This window comes from Bufo bufo, chromosome 3 (assembly GCF_905171765.1).
Source record: "Bufo bufo chromosome 3, aBufBuf1.1, whole genome shotgun sequence".
Taxonomy (NCBI): Eukaryota; Metazoa; Chordata; class Amphibia; order Anura; family Bufonidae; genus Bufo; species Bufo bufo.
The window spans coordinates 2762108-2780872 of record NC_053391.1 but is presented as its reverse complement, the minus strand read 5'-3'; the positions used below and the strand labels follow the sequence as shown (position 1 = coordinate 2780872).

The 18765-nt window shown below is 44.2% G+C and overlaps 1 protein-coding gene across 2 annotated transcripts in view; it reads right to left on the bottom strand.

The window, feature by feature from the left end:
* The window catches only part of LOC120994306 (Fc receptor-like protein 5), a 119307-nt gene that overhangs the window by 48051 nt on the left and 52491 nt on the right, over nt 1–18765 (bottom strand). For both annotated transcript variants that reach the window (XM_040422769.1, XM_040422770.1), the window contains exon 5: nt 18186–18437. In XM_040422769.1, coding sequence (XP_040278703.1) covers nt 18186–18437 — 252 coding nt within the window. The remainder of the gene's footprint in view (nt 1–18185; nt 18438–18765) is intronic.

Here is an 18765-nt window from a genome sequence, read left to right as displayed (position 1 = left end):
AGAGCAATATTCTTCTTTTTTTTTAGCTTTTTTTCACATAGTCGTAGGAGGGCTTGCTTTTTTACAGAACAAGTTCTATTCTTTAATGGCACTATTCACCATAGCAGCTTCTACTGGAAAACAGGGGGGGGGGGGGGGGGGGAATCATTATGTGGTGAAATTGGAAAAACTGGTGGGAATAATTGCAATTCTGATAAGTTTTTTAAATTTTTTTTGTTTACGGTATTTACTATACGCTACAATTACATGGTTTTCTATCTTCCTGAAAAAAAAACTCTGAGAACATTTTGCATCGCCATATTCTGGCGCCCATAACTTTGTAATATACCATCTACATGTGAGGGCTTGTTTTTTGTGGGTTGAGCTGCAGTTTCTATTGGTAGCATTTTGTGGTACTGTCGAGGTACTCTGCTCACCAGCATCAGTGTCTGGGTCCCAGCCAAGAGGACTTGCCTCCTGCAGTCCTCTTCTTCCAGATGGGTCCAGCCACCAGGGTAGCTCTGTCCCTCCTCACAGGCTCCGGCGTGCTTGTGGTTCAGCCTTTCTCGCTATGCTCGTAGGGTGTGCGCTCTCCCTTTGGCTCTTATCGGGCCAGCGCACACACCCTAATCTTCACCTTCATTAATTCTACTAGAAGTGATGGATGAATTGCTAGCAGTCTGCAGTAAGGGTACAGAGGGGTGGTAACAAGTTGGGGGAGTACGAGGGTGTGGCGAAACCAACCTCGCCACTGGGTTTTGGAGGGGCCTGGCTGCTGGCCTCTTGCCCCAGCATTATGGGCCCTCTCATCAGCCAGGCCTCATTTGTTCACAAAGGACTTGAACTAACTTGAACTCCTGGTCTAATTCGTGCCATTTTGGGATGTTAAATGTCTGTGTATTGAAAAGGGTTGTGACATTGTATGTTTAAATGGTGATTTCTGTTCTGTTGTCCCCACATGTGTATTGGTGATTTCCCTTTGTCTTGAGAGATAATTCGATTACTCCTCGGGTGTCTCCAGGGCAGAGAGGAGGAAACCATGATGCATTGTGGGGATGTATTGTCTCTGTGTATCCTGAATTGCTACATATCTGTCCTGTGTCGCAGTCTCCCTTCTGGTCCCCTAGGGGCGTGAACGATTGGTTGCTGTACTTACATTGTATGTGTTGTAACATATTGATTGGTTGTATTTCAAAACCCTGTGGGCGGACCTGTATTTGCAACAACTGTAATAAAAACCAGGCTGGGTGTGCCAGCACTTCAGACCACTGCTTGACCCTCAACACGGAGCCTTGTCTCGTTATTGGGGGGATCCACCGTATGCTGTTAGAGACTGATTGCCAGGAGTGTAAGCTGATTCCTGTTCGTCTGCTAGCAGCTATTCGTGAGGTTCCAGTTTGGAGTGCTATTATGTATCCAGTTCGGGAGTTTGGTGTTCTGCAGTAGCTCTACCTGTCTCTCAGAAAGGGGCATATCGCCTAAACGGATTTTAACCCCTTGTCTGCTGAAACGGTCCGTTGCAGAGGGTACCTGAGCAATAGGTTCTTGTGCACTAATGCCCTGTTTCCTGGATTTCACTCCTCGCTGCCTGTCCTGGTCTCTGTCTGATCTCCATTCTGACCCTGAGCTGCACATCCTGAACTTAAACTGTTAATTAGGCTGTAAATACTCTGCCTGGCCTCAGCCGTCACTGGCTATAGTTTTGCTTGATGCCTTGGTTCTCTGCACCGTTGTCCCTTGACCCCCGTAGGTCAGCTGTCAATCGCATGTAGCCTACTCCAGAAGGTAGCGGCCTGGTGGTTCCACTGCAGAGGCCTGTATAGGGATTAAGCCTGAGTCACACGTCAGTGTTTGGTCAGTGATTTCCATCAGTGATTGTGAGCAAAACCAGGAGTGGAGCCTCCACAGAGATAAGGAATAACAGAGAGAACCTCACCGGTTCTTTGCTTAAAGCCGCGTCTGGTTTGGGCTTAAAATCTCTGACCGAACACTGACGTGTGACTGAGGCATCAGACTGTGAAAACCAGGGTCTGCCAGGATAATGACCATTTTTAATTCTGTTTTTTTTTTTGGGGGGGGGGGGGAGGTAACCAAAATACGGCATATTGTCCATTTTTATTTTTCATGTTACAGCACTCACCGCTCACAGACATTTTCAGACATGGTGATAGCAATTATGTTTCTTTTTTAACCCTTTCATGACCAAAGGTCATTGATGCCCCAGTGTCCAGGTCAAAATTTACAAATCTGACATGCGTCACTTTAAGTGGTAATAGCTTTGGAACACTTTTACTTATCCACGCCATTCTGAGATTGTTTTCTCGTGACACATTGTACTTCATGACAGTCATAAATTTGAGTCAATATATATCACCTTTATTTATGAAAAAATCCCAAATTTACCAAAAATAAATAAAAATTAGCAATTTTCTAAATTTCAATTTCTCTGCTTCTAAAACAGAAAGTGATACCTCATAAAATATTTATTACATAACATTCCCCATATGTCTACTTTATGTTGGCATCATTTTGGAAATGTTATTTTATTTTTTTAGGACGTTACAAGGCTTAGAAGTTTAGAAGCAATTCTTAAAATTTTTAAGAAAATTTCCAAAACCCACTTTTTAAGGACTAGTTCAGGTCTGAAGTCACTTTGTGGGGCCTATATAGTAGATACCCCCATAAATGACCCCATTGTAGAAACTAGACCCCTCAAGTTACTTAAAACCAATTTTACAAACGTTATTAACCCTTTAGGTGTTCCACAAGAATTAAAGGAAAATGGAGAGGAAATTTCAAAATTTCACTTTTTTAGCAGATTTTCTATTTTATTACATTTTTTTCTTTAACACATTAAGAATTAACAGCCAAACAAAACTCAATATTTATTACTCTGATTCTGCGGTTTACAGAAACACCCAACATGTGGTCGTAAACTGATGTAAGGGCACACAGCAGGGCGCAGAAGGAAAGGAACACCGTATGGTTTTTGGAAGGCAGATTTTGCTGGATTGGTTTTCTGAACGCCATATGTTTTTTATTTTTCTACCGATCGTCTTGTGCAGGGGCTCATTTTTTGAAGAAAGAGTTGAGGTTTTTATTGGTACCATTTTTGGGTACATAGGATTTTTTGATCATTCATTATTACACTTTATGGGACAAGGTGGCCAAAAAATTGGCTGTTTTGGAACCTTTTTTTTTTTTTTTTTTACAGCGTTCATCTGAGGGGTTAGGTCATGTGACAGTTTTATAGAGCAGATCGTTACGGACGTGGCAATACCTAATATGTATACTTTTTCTTATTTATTTAAGTTTTACACAATAATAGCATTTCTGAAACCAAAAAAATGATGTTTTAGTGTCTCTATAGTCTGAGAGCCATAGCTTTTTTATTTTTTGGGCGATTGTCTTAAATATGGGCTTTTTTTGCGGGATGAGGTATCGGTTTGATTGGTACTATTTTGGGGTATATACGCCTTTTTTGATCGCTTGCTGTTGCACTTTTTGTGATGTAAGGTGACATGTAAGGTGACAAAAATGGCTTATTTTTTACACCGTTTTTATTTTTTATGGTGTTTATTGGACGGTGTTTATTGGACGGGGTTGATGATGTGATATATTTATAGAGATGGTCGCTACGGACGCGGTGACACCTAATATGTGTGGTTTTTGTTAGTTTTTTTGTTTTTTTTTTATAGGAAAAGGATTTTTTTTTTTACATTTTTATTTATTTATTTTTACTTTTATTATTTTCAATTTTTTTTTTATCAGTTCCCTCTTGGATCTTGAAGATCCAGTGGGGCTGATGGTTGTACTATACTTTGCAATGCTTTTGCATTGCAAAGTATAATACAATCAGATGCCTGTAGGTGGCAGCATCGGACGCCTATGCCATGGCAACCGGACGCCTTTGCAAAGCGTCCGGTTGCCATGGCAACCATCGGGCGCTGCGATCGCAGCAGCCCTGATGGTTGAGAGAGAGGGAGCCCCCTCCCTCTATTAACCCCATGGATGCCGCTACTGCGGCATCTATGCGGTTACAGCAGTGTCAGCATAGAGCTGACACACGCTGCTGATGGCGGCGGCTCAGGAATGGAGACGCCGCCATCACTCACAGAAGGGGGACCGCATCGGGGGCAGCATTTTACTTATAACAGATCGGGGCAGGAGGGGGCGGACGCATCGGGGGCAGGGGGCAGCATTTTATTTATTACAGATCGGGGCAGGAGGGGGCGGACCGCATCGGGGGCAGGGTAAGAAGAAGGACAAGAAGGGGGCACAGATCGGGGGCTTCAGGACACATTACCGATTTCAGGCTGTGATCTGCAGAGCGCAGATCAGAGCCTGAAACCGGCATTTTAACACTGCCGCGATCCGATTGGTTAGTCTGCACAGACTAACCAATCGGATCGATTGCCGGCAAGGGGCCACTCTGATTGGCCCCTTGCTGGCATTACTAGACTGTATGCTGTCCGTGACAGCACCAGGGCTCGGGCAGAAGCTTTAATCCAAGCGCTTTGCAGCGCTTGGATTAAAGAGCTGGCTTGACGTCTATACACGTGATAGCTGCACGAGGTATGTGCAGCTATCACGTATATATACAGATTGCGGTCGTGAAGAGGTTAATAACTTTTTTTTTTACTTTTTACTGAAATTTGTATTCCCCTTAGGATCTTAACCATATGATCTTCTGATCACAAAGGCTGCATAGACTGCAATCGTATACCATGCCAGTCTTCTGGTTCCTCCCTGGTTCCTCCCAGCCCTCTGTCGCTAGAGGGAGGAGTTTTAGTTAGAGAGAGTCTAGCTTAGTCCCTGTAAGGGGAAGGCAGCAGGCCTGGTCCTCTCTGGACAGGTTGTGTTAGGCCTACGCCAACCTTATCACTGGAGGTTGTGCACATCCAAGCTGAGCCGAACGTTGAGGTACTCTAAAGTTATTCCCTGCCACAGGAAAGGCTTAACAGGCAAAGGTCTTAACATAATAACAAGGGCAGGCCCAAATATACTAAAAAGGACATTCCCCACAAGGAACAATAGTAACACCCATCAAATATGCATCAAAATCGAAATTTATTGAGAAATACAATAATAACATCCAGCCGTAAATAATAATAAGGCAAGAGCATCAGATCATGGAAATCATAATCGGAAAATGCAGAACCACGTACATGGCCCAAACAGATGGAAAACATGTCCTACAGTATCTGTGGGACCGCTCCTGTAGTAATATATAAGTAACAATGGGCCCATAGCACAATGTTGGATCAGAGGCACCGCTATACCATGAACCCCTCTAAAGGTAATAATAAACAAGGACTCGGGTGATGATCATCACGCCAGCACTAGAAGCAGCACCACCAGCCAGGAGCGGGTCAGTGGGCATGCCCCCTCACAGACGCCCAAGCGGTGCTCTCACGTGACGTGACCCCCGTGACACCCCAATGACACGCACACTCTCCAAGGAAGAGGTTAACAGCTGTGTGGATGGCACAAACCCAAGTCACATGTAACATAGCAGGAACCAATTAAGGATATACCGCATCATCCCACGTACTCAGGAGCGCGCCATATTGCCGCGGTAATGATAATTAGCAACCAACTAGAATCAGGAATAGTTGACTAGGATCCACGTCCCCTCATCAATCAAATCATTATACATAATCCAATACCATAAACTTATCACTGACCTCCAAGAACGGAACACAAACAACCAAAGAATCACTTCATATACGGTGCAAAGGTAATGACCTAGAAAAGTGCAACAACAGTGCGATACAAAGTGCATCTATATAATAATATAAAAGTGCAAACGTATTGCATGTAGGTCATACATGGGTCATACATGGGTCATACATGGGTCGTAGGAAATACAGGATTGTATATATTTAGACTCTTGTGGACCAAATATGTTCTACCAAAGATATTGATACTTCCATGGTTCAGGGATTTATCTGGGACTCAGAATCCAATACTCCAGAATTATTCCAGGATACAATACATGAGACTGAGTATGGATCCCAGGACCTGTCCCCTCCATCATACATAATCCCATGGCTCCCTTTACAGTCAATGGTGGCCACGTACGCAGTTCAGCATTTTACAGTTATGATTTCCATGATCTGATGCTTTTGTCTTATTATTTATGGCAAAATGTTATTATTTTATTTCTCAATAAATTTCGATTTTTATGTTTATTTGAATGGGTAGCTTCCTATGAAAGGCCCTCAGACCACCACGATTTTGCCACAGTGGGACGCCAGCGAGGAAAAGTTGAAAGATGAATGTCTCCAACCCCTTACTAGGTGCAATATGAGAGGGGGAGTCATGAGGTAGGCACCTAATAGTAACCCTGTGAGGAGACCCGAGGAGATATGTCTCGTATCTCCACATGGCTGCCTCCTCAGGGGTAATCCGTTAATGATGCCCATGGGATATTTAGACATGAAGATACATACTATAGAGTTGACGGCTATGTGCCCCTTTTGGGGGCCTTTTTTATTATTGCATTTTACTCATTTTGGGCTAATAATATTTTTTTTCAATTGGTCTTTATTAAAAATATTGATCTGTTCAGTCACAAAGGGTTAACTGTTTTTCTGTGTGACTGGTGCTTTCACTTTCACTTTGTGCTGGTCATCTAATAACCCCTATCTCTTAACTACTGAGAGTCATAAACACTTATGTAAGATAAGGACTGAGCGATAATGAGGGTTTATAGGGTCAGAGATAAGGAGCCGTAAGATGAGCTGCCTGACGGAACAGAGTGAAAATTCAGATCCTGCTACTAGAGAAGCTCAGACTTGTACAGAGAAAATGGCTCCAAATTTTGTAATAAATAAATAATAAAATAATTTTTAGCTCAAAATGAGCACAATTCAATAAGACCCTGAGATCTCTTATGCCCGCAGAACTCCTGAGTTTTACTACTAAGCGTACCGCTCTTCCTGACTCCGCCATGCATACTGCACATTGTAGGGGTTATCAGAGGAATGCACTTTTTGATGACACATTATTTTTACTATAACATCTTGGTGCATCTGATTTTTTATCTGTTTTTGCACATTCTGGAGTCTCCTATGACACCGATTTATTTTGTGATCCTGTAGGTTAATCTAATTTGTCTGTGAGCTGCTAAAGTTCTACCAGTCTTACCATTATAGTGAACTTAGGAGTCCAAGCTCTTTGTGGAGATGAAACGGTCAGCACCACTCCTCAGATACGTCATTTCTTAAGTGTTTTTACCTTTGTCAATTTTTTGGAGCATGCAAGTGATACATCTATGACAATGGCATTTACTTCAGCTGTGCTCTACTGTCTCGTGTGATGTCTGTCACACTACACATGTGCAGCACCCGGGTCCAAATCCTGTGCAGTTCTAACTTCCTTTCTATAAACATAATATCTACATGCAAGTAAATTGGTGCCTGTCAGTAGCAGAGTGCAAAGAGTGAATATATAGTGTGAGGAGAGAGATCAGAGTGTGAGGAGAGATCAGAGTGCGAGGAGAGGTCAGAGTGCGAAGAGAGAGATCAGAGTGCAAGGAGAGAGATCAGAGTGCAAGGAGAGAGATCAGAGTGCGAGGAGAGAGATCAGAGTGCAAGGAGAGAGATCAGAGTGCAAGGAGTGAGATCAGAGTGTAAGGAGTGAGATCAGAGGGTGAGGAGAGTGATCAGAGTGTGAGGAGAGAGATCAGAGTGTGAGGAGAGATCAGAGTGCGAGGAGAGATCAGAGTGCAAGGAGAGAGATCAGAGTGTGAAGAGAGAGATCAGAGTGTGAAGAGAGAGATCAGAGTGCGAAGAGAGAGATCAGAGTGTGAGGAGAGAGATCAGAGTGTGAGGAGAGAGATCAGAGTGTGAGGAGAGATCAGAGTGCGAAGAGAGAGATCAGAGTGCAAGGAGAGAGATCAGAGTGCAAGGAGAGAGATCAGAGTGCAAGGAGAGAGATCAGAGTGCAAGGAGTGAGATCAGAGTGTAAGGAGTGAGATCAGAGGGTGAGGAGAGTGATCAGAGTGTGAGGAGAGAGATCAGAGTGCGAGGAGAGAGATCAGAGTGAAAGGAGAGATCAGAGTGCAAAAAGGGAGATCAGAGTGCAAGGAGAGAGATCAGAGTGTGAGGAGAGAGATCAGAGTGCAAGGAGGGAGATCAGAGTGCAGGGAGAGAGATCAGAGTGTGAGGAAAGAGATTCAGCGATTCAGCTCAGGGCAAAGGAGAGCATCGGAGCATGAACTACTCCGATGCTCAAGTCAGGGGGGCTGCCTGGGTGAAAAGCTTTGAACCTGGACAACTCCTTTAAGTGTGAATTGTCTGAAGGAAACAGTCTCCCCATAGGCATGTTTAGGTTGAGGAGTCCAGCCTAATGTGTCACCTAATAGTATAGAAGGGTGATGTTATTTATTTTTTTTTTTTTACTTTAGCATTTTGCACAGTATGTGGATTTTTTATGTAACAATGATGCAGCCCCTGGATTTTCTCTTATCTGTCACTTGGGGAGCTGAGGGGCTCCTTATCTCTGCTCTGACATTATAACCCCTTATTATAGCTCAGTCCTCATCTTACTGATAAGAATGTGGCTAAAATAAGTGTTTATGACCTGGGGGGTCATTTACTATACTGAAATATGCCTAGATTAGCCGTATTTCAAGCGCAGATGGCGGTGCAATGGTTAGTTGCGCTGCTATCTGCAACTTCGCCCAACTCACGCTAGGTCTAAAATTGTGGGTGTGCTTCCTCCCAGCCCTCTTTAGTTAGTTAGAGAGAGTCTAGCTTAGCCCTTGTAGAGGGAAGGCAGCAGGCCTGGTCCTGTCTGGACAGGTTCTATTAGGCCTACGCCAACCTTATCACTGGAGGTTGTGCACATTCAAGCTGAGCCGAACCTTGAGGTACTCTAAAGCCAGGACAAGAAGTTCCTTGGACTATAAGTAAGACTACAGACTACAGATAACTTGAGTTCCAGCAGAAGAGGAAGAGTTTCCTATTTATTCAGCCAAGCATAGCAGAGCCGAGATTGTTGCAGAGAAGTATTTGCTTGCCAAAGTTAATGCCAATACCTGCTAAAGACCAAGATATCATTTGGAAGCTGTTTGAATGATCAATTTATGGCAAGTAAAAGCAACTGTTCAACGTTACTACAAAGTCTGGATTCCATTTATTGTACTCATCCACCATCCACGTTCAACTACCCCTTTTTCACTGCTTCGGACCACATCACGTCTGGGATCCACGGATATCCAGATAGGAACACAGTGACACATGTACATAACATCTACAGAGACTGTAGGTCACCCTGCTCCCTTGATTAGGTGGTACAAATAGCTGTGTGGGCTCTCACAGGCGCCCTTGATTAGGTGGTACATATAGCTGTGAGGGCTCCCACAGGCGCCCTTGATTAGGTGGTACATATAGCTGTCTATTAAAGCTGAGCTCTGATTGGTGGCTATTAAAGCTGAGCTCTGATTGGTGGCTATTAAAGCTGAGCTCTGATTGGTGGCTATTAAAGCTGAGCTCTGATTGGTGGCTATTAAAGCTGAGCTCTGATTGGTGTCTATTAAAGCTGAGCTCTGATTGGTGGCTATTAAAGCTGAGCTCTGATTGGTGGCTATTAAAGCTGAGCTCTGATTGGTGGCTATTAAAGCTGAGCTCTGATTGGTGGCTATTAAAGCTGAGCTCTGATTGTGTCACGGATGATGTTGCAGATAGCTGGAACTTATGAATAAACATCCGACTGGCTTGATCCCAAACTAAGGAGCATATAGGTGAGCCCTATAAAACCCTAAGAGCTCTCCCTGACTGCTATGCCCATGCAAGGGTCTCAATGGTAGACGATTGCATGCCCCACATACCTACGACTGTGTGACACCTGAAAACCCTATAATAGTGAGGGGACACGACCACCGGCTCCCTGCACTTAATGCGGACGGAGTCAGGGTCACCTAGAATCAAGCCAGCAAGGAAACACAAATAAAGGAAAAGACTTATCGGAGTAAGAAGCAGCAGCAGCCTCCAGCAGTGAACACTTCCTCCAGGAAGTAGTATAATCCTCAAAGTGAGGCAGTATGAGAGGGAATATAAAGGGAGACAATTAGTCTAAATAGGTGACACCTGGGAGAAGAAAAGGAGATGACAAAGTGAAACCAAAAAAAAGAACATCATGCAAGAGGTAGAGAAGGACGTCTGCCAGAACTTCTGACAGAACTGGCGGTGACAGTACCCCTCCCTCTACAGGTGGACTCCGGACACTCAGAGCCCACCTTCTCAGGATGAGACCTATGGAAAGCCCTGAGGAGACGAGTGGCCTTAATGTCCGCCACTGGGACCCACATCCTCTCCTCAGGACCATAACCCTCCCAATGAACGAGGTACTGGAGAGAACCGCGGATAATGCGAGAATCCACAATCCTAGAGAATTACCATCAACAACAATCGGAGGAGGAGGCAAAGAGGAGGGTACAGTGTGTTGGACATAAGGTTTTAATAGGGACTTGTGAAAAACATTATGGATCTTCCAAGTCTGAGGAAAATCAAGACGGAAGGCAACGGGATTGATGACGGACAAGATCTTGTAAGGCCCAATAAACTTAGGACCCAACTTCCAGGAGGGAACCTTCAGTTTGATATTCTTTGTAGACAACCACACCAGATCCCCCACATTCAGGTCCGGACCAGGCACACGTCTCTTATCCGCCACACGCTTATATCTCTCACTCATCCTCTTCAGATTACCCTGAATCTTTTGCCAAATAAATGACAAAGACGAGGAAAATCTCTCCTCATCAGGTAAACCAGAAGACCCCTTTCCAGAGAATGCCCCAAACTGCAGATGAAACCCATATGCACCAAAAAATGGCAACTCCTGGCAACGGTTATTTAAAGCAAACTCCGCAAGGGACAAAAAAGAATACCAATCCTCCTGATTCTGTGCCACAAAACAGCGCAGATATGTCTCCAGATTCTGATTGACGCGTTCGGTCTGACCATTCGACTGCAAGTGAAAAGCAGAAGAGAACGACAACCGAATTCCCAAGCGAGAACAGAAGACCTTCCAGAATCTGGAAACAAATTGCGTGCCCCTATCAGAAACAATGTCTGAAGGAATGCCATGCAATTTAACAATGTGATCAACAAACGCTTGCGCCAACGTCTTAGCATTGGGTAACCCAGGAAAGGGAATGAAATGCGCCATTTTGCTAAAACGGTCCACTACCACCAGAATCACAGTCTTCCCCGAGGAACGAGGCAGGTCCGTAATGAAGTCCATGGACAGATGCGTCCAAGGACGGGAAGGAATGGGTAACGGGAGGAGAGAACCCGATGGCCGTGAATGAGGGACCTTGGCACGAGCGCAGGTCTCGCAGGCTGCCACAAAACCCTCAACCGTCTTACGAAGAGCCGGCCACCAGAATCTCCGAGCAATGAGATCCACTGTGGCTCTACTCCCCGGGTGCCCAGCAAGGACAGTATCGTGGTGCTCCTTAAAAACCTTGTGTCCTAAAGCGAGAGGCACAAACAACCTCCCAGGAGGACAAATATCAGGAGCCTCTGCCTGGGCTGCCTGAACCTCTGCCTCCAAATCAGGATAAAGAGAAGAGACGACCACCCCTTCAGACAAAATGGGACCCGGGTCTTCAAAGTTCCCCCCTCCCGGAAAACAACGTGACAGGGCATCCGCCTTCACATTTTTAACCCCATGGCGGAACGTAACAACAAAATTAAACCTAGAAAAGAACAAAGACCATCTGGCCTGTCTCGGGTTCAGACGCTTGGCTGATTCCAAGTAGGCCAGATTCTTATGGTCGGTAAACACGGTAATAGGGTGTCTGGCTCCCTCTAACCAATGGCGCCATTCCTCAAAAGCTAAATTGATGGCCAATAACTCCCTATCTCCCACATCGTAATTTCTCTCTGCAGAGGAGAGTTTCCTTGAGAAAAAGGCACACGGTCGCCATTTGGCAGGAGAGGGACCCTGCGATAAGACCGCACCCACACCCACCTCAGAAGCGTCCACCTCAACAATGAAAGGTAGAGAGACAGCAGGTTGTACCAAAATGGGAGCGGAAGCAAACTCTTTGATACTAGAAAAGGCTTTAAGCGCATCTACCGACCACAAGGAAAAATCTACCCCCTTTTTAGTCATATCAGTGAGTGGCTTAACAACAGAGGAATAATTCAAAATTTACTTTCTGTAATAATTGGCAAAACCCAAAAACCGCATCAGCTCCTTCTGATTCTCAAGAAGCTCCCAATCAAGCACAGCGCTGACCTTCTCAGGGTCCATGCGAAAACCAGAAGCGGAGAGAAGAAAACCAAGAAATTGAATCTCCGGAGCCGCAAACACACATTTTTCCAGTTTAACGTCCAATTTATTCTCCCGCAGAATCAGCAAGACCTGACATAGGTGGTCCCGATGAGTCTTGAAATCAGGAGAAATAATCTAAATGTCATCTACAGTCGTGGCCAAAAGTTTTGAGAATTACATAAATATTGGAAATTGGAAAAGTTGCTGCTTAAGTTTTTATAATAGCAATTTGCATATACTCCAGAATGTTATGAAGAGTGATCAGATGAATTGCATAGTCCTTTTTGCCATGAAAATTAACTTAATCCCCAAAAAAACTTTCCACTCCATTTCATTGCTGTCATTAAAGGACCTGCTGAGATCATTTCAGTAATCGTCTTGTTAACTCAGGTGAGAATGTTGACGAGCACAAGGCTGGAGATCATTATGTCAGGCTGATTGGGTTAAAATGGCAGACTTGACATGTTAAAAGGAGGGTGATGCTTGAAATCATTGTTCTTCCATTGTTAACCATGTTGACCTGCAAAGAAACGCGTGTAGCCATCATTGCGTTGCATAAAAATGGCTTCACAGGCAAGGATATTGTGGCTACTAAGATTGCACCTCAATCAACAATTTATAGGATCATCAAGAACTTCAAGGAAAGAGGTTCAATTCTTGTTAAGAAGGCTTCAGGGCGTCCAAGAAAGTCCAGCAAGCGCCAGGATCGTCTCCTAAAGAGGATTCAGCTGCGGGGTCGGAGTGCCACCAGTGCAGAGCTTGCTCAGGGATGGCAGCAGGCAGGTGTGAGCGCATCTGCACGCACAGTGAAGCCAAGACTTTTGGAAGATGGCCTGGTGTCAAGAAGGGCAGCAAAGAAACCACTTCTCTCCAAAAAAACATCAGGGACAGATTGATCTTCTGCAGAAAGTCTGGTGAATGGACTGCTGAGGACTGGGGCAAAGTCATATTCTCCGATGAAGCCTCTTTCCGATTGTTTGGGGCATCTGGAAAAAGGCTTGTCCGGAGAAGAAAAGGTGAGCGCTACCATCAGTCCTGTGTCATGCCAACAGTAAAGCATCCTGAGACCATTCATGTGTGGGGTTGCTTCTCATCCAAGGGAGTGGGCTCACTCACAATTTTGCCCAAAAACACAGCCATGAATAAAGAATGGCACCAAAACACCCTCCAACAGCAACTTCTTCCAACAATCTAACAACAGTTTGGTGAAGAACAATGCATTTTCCAGCACGATGGAGCCCCGTGCCATAAGGCAAAAGTGATCACTAAGTGGCTCGGGGACCAAAAGGTTGACATTTTGGGTCCATGGCCTGGAAACTCCCCAGATCTTAATCCCATTGAGAACTTGTGGTCAATCCTCAAGAGGCGGGTGGACAAACAAAAACCCACTAATTCTGACAAACTCCAAGAAGTGATGATGAAAGAATGGGTTGTATCAGTCAGGAATTGGCCCAGAAGATGATTGAGAGCATGCCCAGTCGGATTGCAGAGGTCCTGAAAAAGAAGGGCCAACACTGCAAATACTGACTCTTTGCATAAATGTCATTGTTGATAAAAAACAGTATATAAATTTAAAAACAGGCACTCACCATCTAACAGTTTAAAATAATTTTTGATTTATTAAGTAATACAATAAAATTAACCCCTATAATATTCTGTGATTAAAATATTTCCAATATTCGGCGATAATAATTATTCTGCGATTATTTCAACTTCGAATTTCAACTCTTTGCAATAAAATAAAAATTACAGTTATATAAATAAAATGTGCAATGTGAATAAATCAGTAAAATACTGATATATACTGATTTATTGATTTATTCACATTGCACATTTTATTTATATAACTGTAATTTTTATTTTATTGCAAAGAGTTGAAATTCGAAGTTGAAATAATCGCAGAATAATTATTATCGCCGAATATTGGAAATATTTTAATCACAGAATATTATAGGGGTCAATTTTATTGTATTACTTAATAAATCAAAAATTATTTTAAACTGTTAGATGGTGAGTGCCTGTTTTTAAATTTATATACTGTCTTTATAACCAGATGATTAGGTGAATCATCAAAAAATAGAGCACCTTAACCATACTTTGGATTTGGGTGAGCCACGGTATATTTGTTATATAATTGTCGATAAAAGCCTTTGAAACGTATGAAGTGCGTGTAATTATATTTCACTACATCACAGAAACAACTGAAACAAAGATCTAAAAACAGTTTAGCAGCAAACTTTGTGAAAACTAATATTTGTGTCATTCTCAAAACTTTTGGCCACGACTGTAGATACACCAGAACAAATTTCCCCATTAAATGATAAAAAAATGCTGTTCACAAAATGTTGGAAGACGGCCGGAGCATTCATCAAACCAAAGGGCATAACCAAATTCTCGAAATGACCCTCAGGGGTATTGAAGGCCGTCTTACATTCGTCCCCTTCCCTGACCCTGACTAGGTTGTATGCCCCTCTTAAATCCAACTTAGAAAAAACTTTAGCCCCAACAATTTGGTTAAACAGGTCCGGGATCAGAGGGAGCGGATAAGGGTCACGAATCGTGATACGGTTCAGCTCCCTGAAATCCAGACAAGGTCTTAAAGAACCATCTTTTTTCTTAAAAAAAAAAAACCAGCGGCAACAGGTGACTTCGAGGGTCGGATGTGTCCCTTTCTCAGGCTCTCAGAGATATAAGTACGCATAGCGACCCTTTCAGGTTGGGAGAGATTGCATAAACGTGATTTTGCCAGCTTGGCGCCTGGGATGAGATTAATAGGGCAGTCGTACTCCCGGTGAGGGGGCAGCTCCTGGACACCACTCTCAGAAAACACATCAGAAAATTCAGAGAGAAAAGATGGCACAGTCTTGGTAGAAACCTCTGAAAGAGACGCCGTGAGGCAATTCTCTCTGCAAAACTCACTCCAACCATTTATTTTCCTTGCTTGCCAATCAATGGTGGGGTTATGTTTAGTGAGCCAGGGTAGCCCCAACACTAGAGGAGTAGGTAATCCGCTTAAGACGAAACATGACATATCCTCAACATGAGCGTCACCCACAGTCAAATGGATATTGTGAACTATGCCCTTTAACGATCTTTGAGAAAGTGGAGCGGAATCTATAGCAAAAACAGGTATATCCTTTCCCAAAGTGCATACCTGGAAACCATGCGTTATTGCAAATTGATTATCAATGAGATTGACAGCTGCTCCACTATCTACAAAAATCTCACAAACAATGTTCTTGCTGTCTAGCGCCACCCTGGCAGGTAGGAGAAAACGGGAACTACAAGTAAATGGCAAACCTTCAATTTTCCGCATCAACCTTGCCAATAGTAGCAAATGGAAAGTTTTTAGAGGGTTTTTTTCTTTTTCTTTTTTTTTTATTACCCTCAGAAAACACCATGAATCTCCTAGAGGGGCAAACATTAGCCAAATGATTTATACCCCCACAACAGAAACAAACCCTCCTCTGAGAGCTGAATCCTCTACTATCAGAGGCAAGAAACCCCAGCTGCATGGCCTCCTCCTCAGAGGGGATTGAGAGAGACTGAGACCCCTGCGCACTGAATGAGACTGCCCCACTGTCCTTAGGCTAAATATGACAGGAAGGAGTAGTCTCCTCTCTCTAAGACGCCTGTCAATACGAACAGCTAGAGACATGGCAGATTCTAACGAGGCAGGTCTCTCATGAAAAGCAAATGCATCTTTCAATCTTTCCGAAAGACTATGGCAAAATTGACTTTGGAGTGCAGCATCGTTCCAACCAGTATCAGCTGCCCATCTCCGAAATTCAGAACAATATATCTCTGCGGACTGTTTACCCTGGCATAAAAGACGCAGTTTAGATTCAGACAGAGCAATACGATCCGGGTCATCATATATCTGCCCCAGGGCTACAAGAAATTCATCCACCGATCGGAGGGGCCGTGCCCCCACCGGCAGCAAAAAGGCCCAAGACTGAGCGTTATCCCTGAGCAGCGAGATGATGATCCCCACCCTCTGCTCCTCATCACCAGATGAATGGGGAAGTAGGCGAAAATTGAGTTTGCAAGTCTCTCTAAAGCAAACAAACTTCTCACTACCCCCGGAGAACGTATCCGGAAGCGAGATCTTAGGCTCGGAACAAACTCCATGAACACCAGCAGAACCGGTCACCTGAAACTGAGACACAGTTTTACGGAGATTTGCTACCTCCAGCGAAAGACCTTGCATGCGGTCAATCAAGGCCGAAACCGGATCCATGCTTAAGACGGTTATGGCGGTTTTTTAATGTCACGGATGATGTTGCAGATAGCTGGAACTTATGAATAAACATCCGACTGGCTTGATCCCAAACTAAGGAGCATATAGGTGAGCCCTATAAAACCCTAAGAGCTCTCCCTGACTGCTATGCCCATGCAAGGGTCTCAAAGGTAGACAATTGCATGCCCCACATACCTAAGACTGTGTGACACCTGAAAACACTATAATAGTGAGGGGACACGACCACCGGCTCCCTGCACTTAATACGGACGGAGTCAGGGTCACCTAGAATCAAGCCAGCAAGGAAACACAATACTTATCTGAGTAAGAAGCAGCAGCAGCCTCTAGCAGTGAACACTTCATCCAGGAAGTAGTATAAACCGCAAAGTGAGGCAGTATGGGAGGGAATATAAAGGGAGACGATTAGTCTAAATAGGTGACACCTGGGAGAAGGAAAGGAGTTGACAAAGGGAAACCAAAACAAAGAACATCATGCAAGAGGTAGAGAAGGACGTCTGCCAGACCTTCTCACAGAACTGGTGGTGACAGATTGGTGTCTATTAAAGCTGAGCTCTGATTGGTGGCTATTAAAGCTGAGATCTGATTGGTGTCTATTAAAGCTGAGCTCTGATTGGTGTCTATTAAAGCTGAGCTCTGTTTGGTGTCTATTTAAAGCTGAGCTCTGATTGGTGTCTTTAAAGCTGAGCTCTCATTGGTGGCTATTAAAGCTGAGCTCTGATTGGTGGCTATTAAAGCTGAGCTCTGATTGTTGGCTATTAAAGCTGAGCTCTGATTGGTGGCTCTGACAATGCTTCACCTCCATCTGACTTTTAACACCCATAGACCTTCCAAACTATCTACTGGGGTCATGTATCCTACAGACATTTAACTGGGTTGAGCTGTAAATCTTTTGTGTGTTGCTGGCGGCTTCACTTGGTAATTGACCTGACTGTCTGGACACAGGATCCCTTGAAATGTTGTAGAGGAAGGAGGACATGTTAGACTTTTCATCTTTTGCTCAAGGATCTTCTAGAAGATGCTGAACTGATCAGCAGAAGGGTGGTTGGGGGCTGGTAATTATTCATGCCCCTATCTGCCCCTGGGCTGATCATCCAGGTGGAATTATCATAACGGCTGGCAGAGGAGGTTGGGGGTTGTTGCAGTGAACAGTGGCTTTGGAAGGGTCAGGATCTGGTGATGAGAACTTGTCAAGAAATGAGAGATTGGGGATAGTCTGCCATCCTTTACAGACCACACAATGGGAGCGCGTGTCGGGTTTTCATGGCCTCAAGCCTGTATACAGAAGGTCATATCATAGTGCAGTGATGTGAATATGAAAATGTACAGTACACGCTATGAACACATCACATATGTACCCGTTATACCATAGAAGTATTGATGGATGGGGTGTAACCACAGGAACCCACATGAACCTTCAGGTCCTAGGTTACTGGTATGGGGTGAGTCACTCTTACTCTCCATTTATATCAGTGTGAGCTCTAGGAAGAGCCAAGTGTGGATAGGACCCCAAATTCACAGGAGGCTCCTTTGTTGGATCCCCCAATTTGACACCTATATGTCTCTCTGGTCACCAGTATGAGGGTCCTGTATTAAATTATCTGCATACAGCTCCAGTCCAGTCCAGATTCCTGGACTGTCTCATGTCACCACTCACCTGGACATGTCTGGTATGTCACAGATTTATTCTTCTCTCCGAGTTTGTTGCTCACAGAGCAATAAACATCCCAAGGTCCAGATGATGATGACGTGTAGTTAACCATTTTCTGCTCATTTTGGACATTTTCCAACAAAAATATTCCATTCACAGACAGAGAGAAGATGGGATCCGTTCCCTTCTCCACGGAGCAAGAGATCTGGAGGCTGCTATTGTAACACAAGATCCCAAGTACTGGGTCTGATGGTGGCACTAGGAGACAAAACAACAGAAGAGAAGTATAGACAAGGAGTAACATATACAACGTGGACCCAAGACGAAAATGTGCCTAATACTTTCAGGAAAAATGCTGGTAGTTGTAGTCTCACAACTCTAGAGCAGTGTTTCCCAACCATTGTGCCTCCAGCTGTTGCAATACTACAACTCCCAGCATGTCCGGACAGCCTTTGGCTGTGCGGGCATGCTGGGAGTTGTAGTTTTGCAACAGCTGGAGGCACACTGGTTGGGAAACACTGATCTAGAGAGCCACAGATTGGAAACCACTGCTCGTTGGAATCGTTACACCCCATGTTCCAACCCT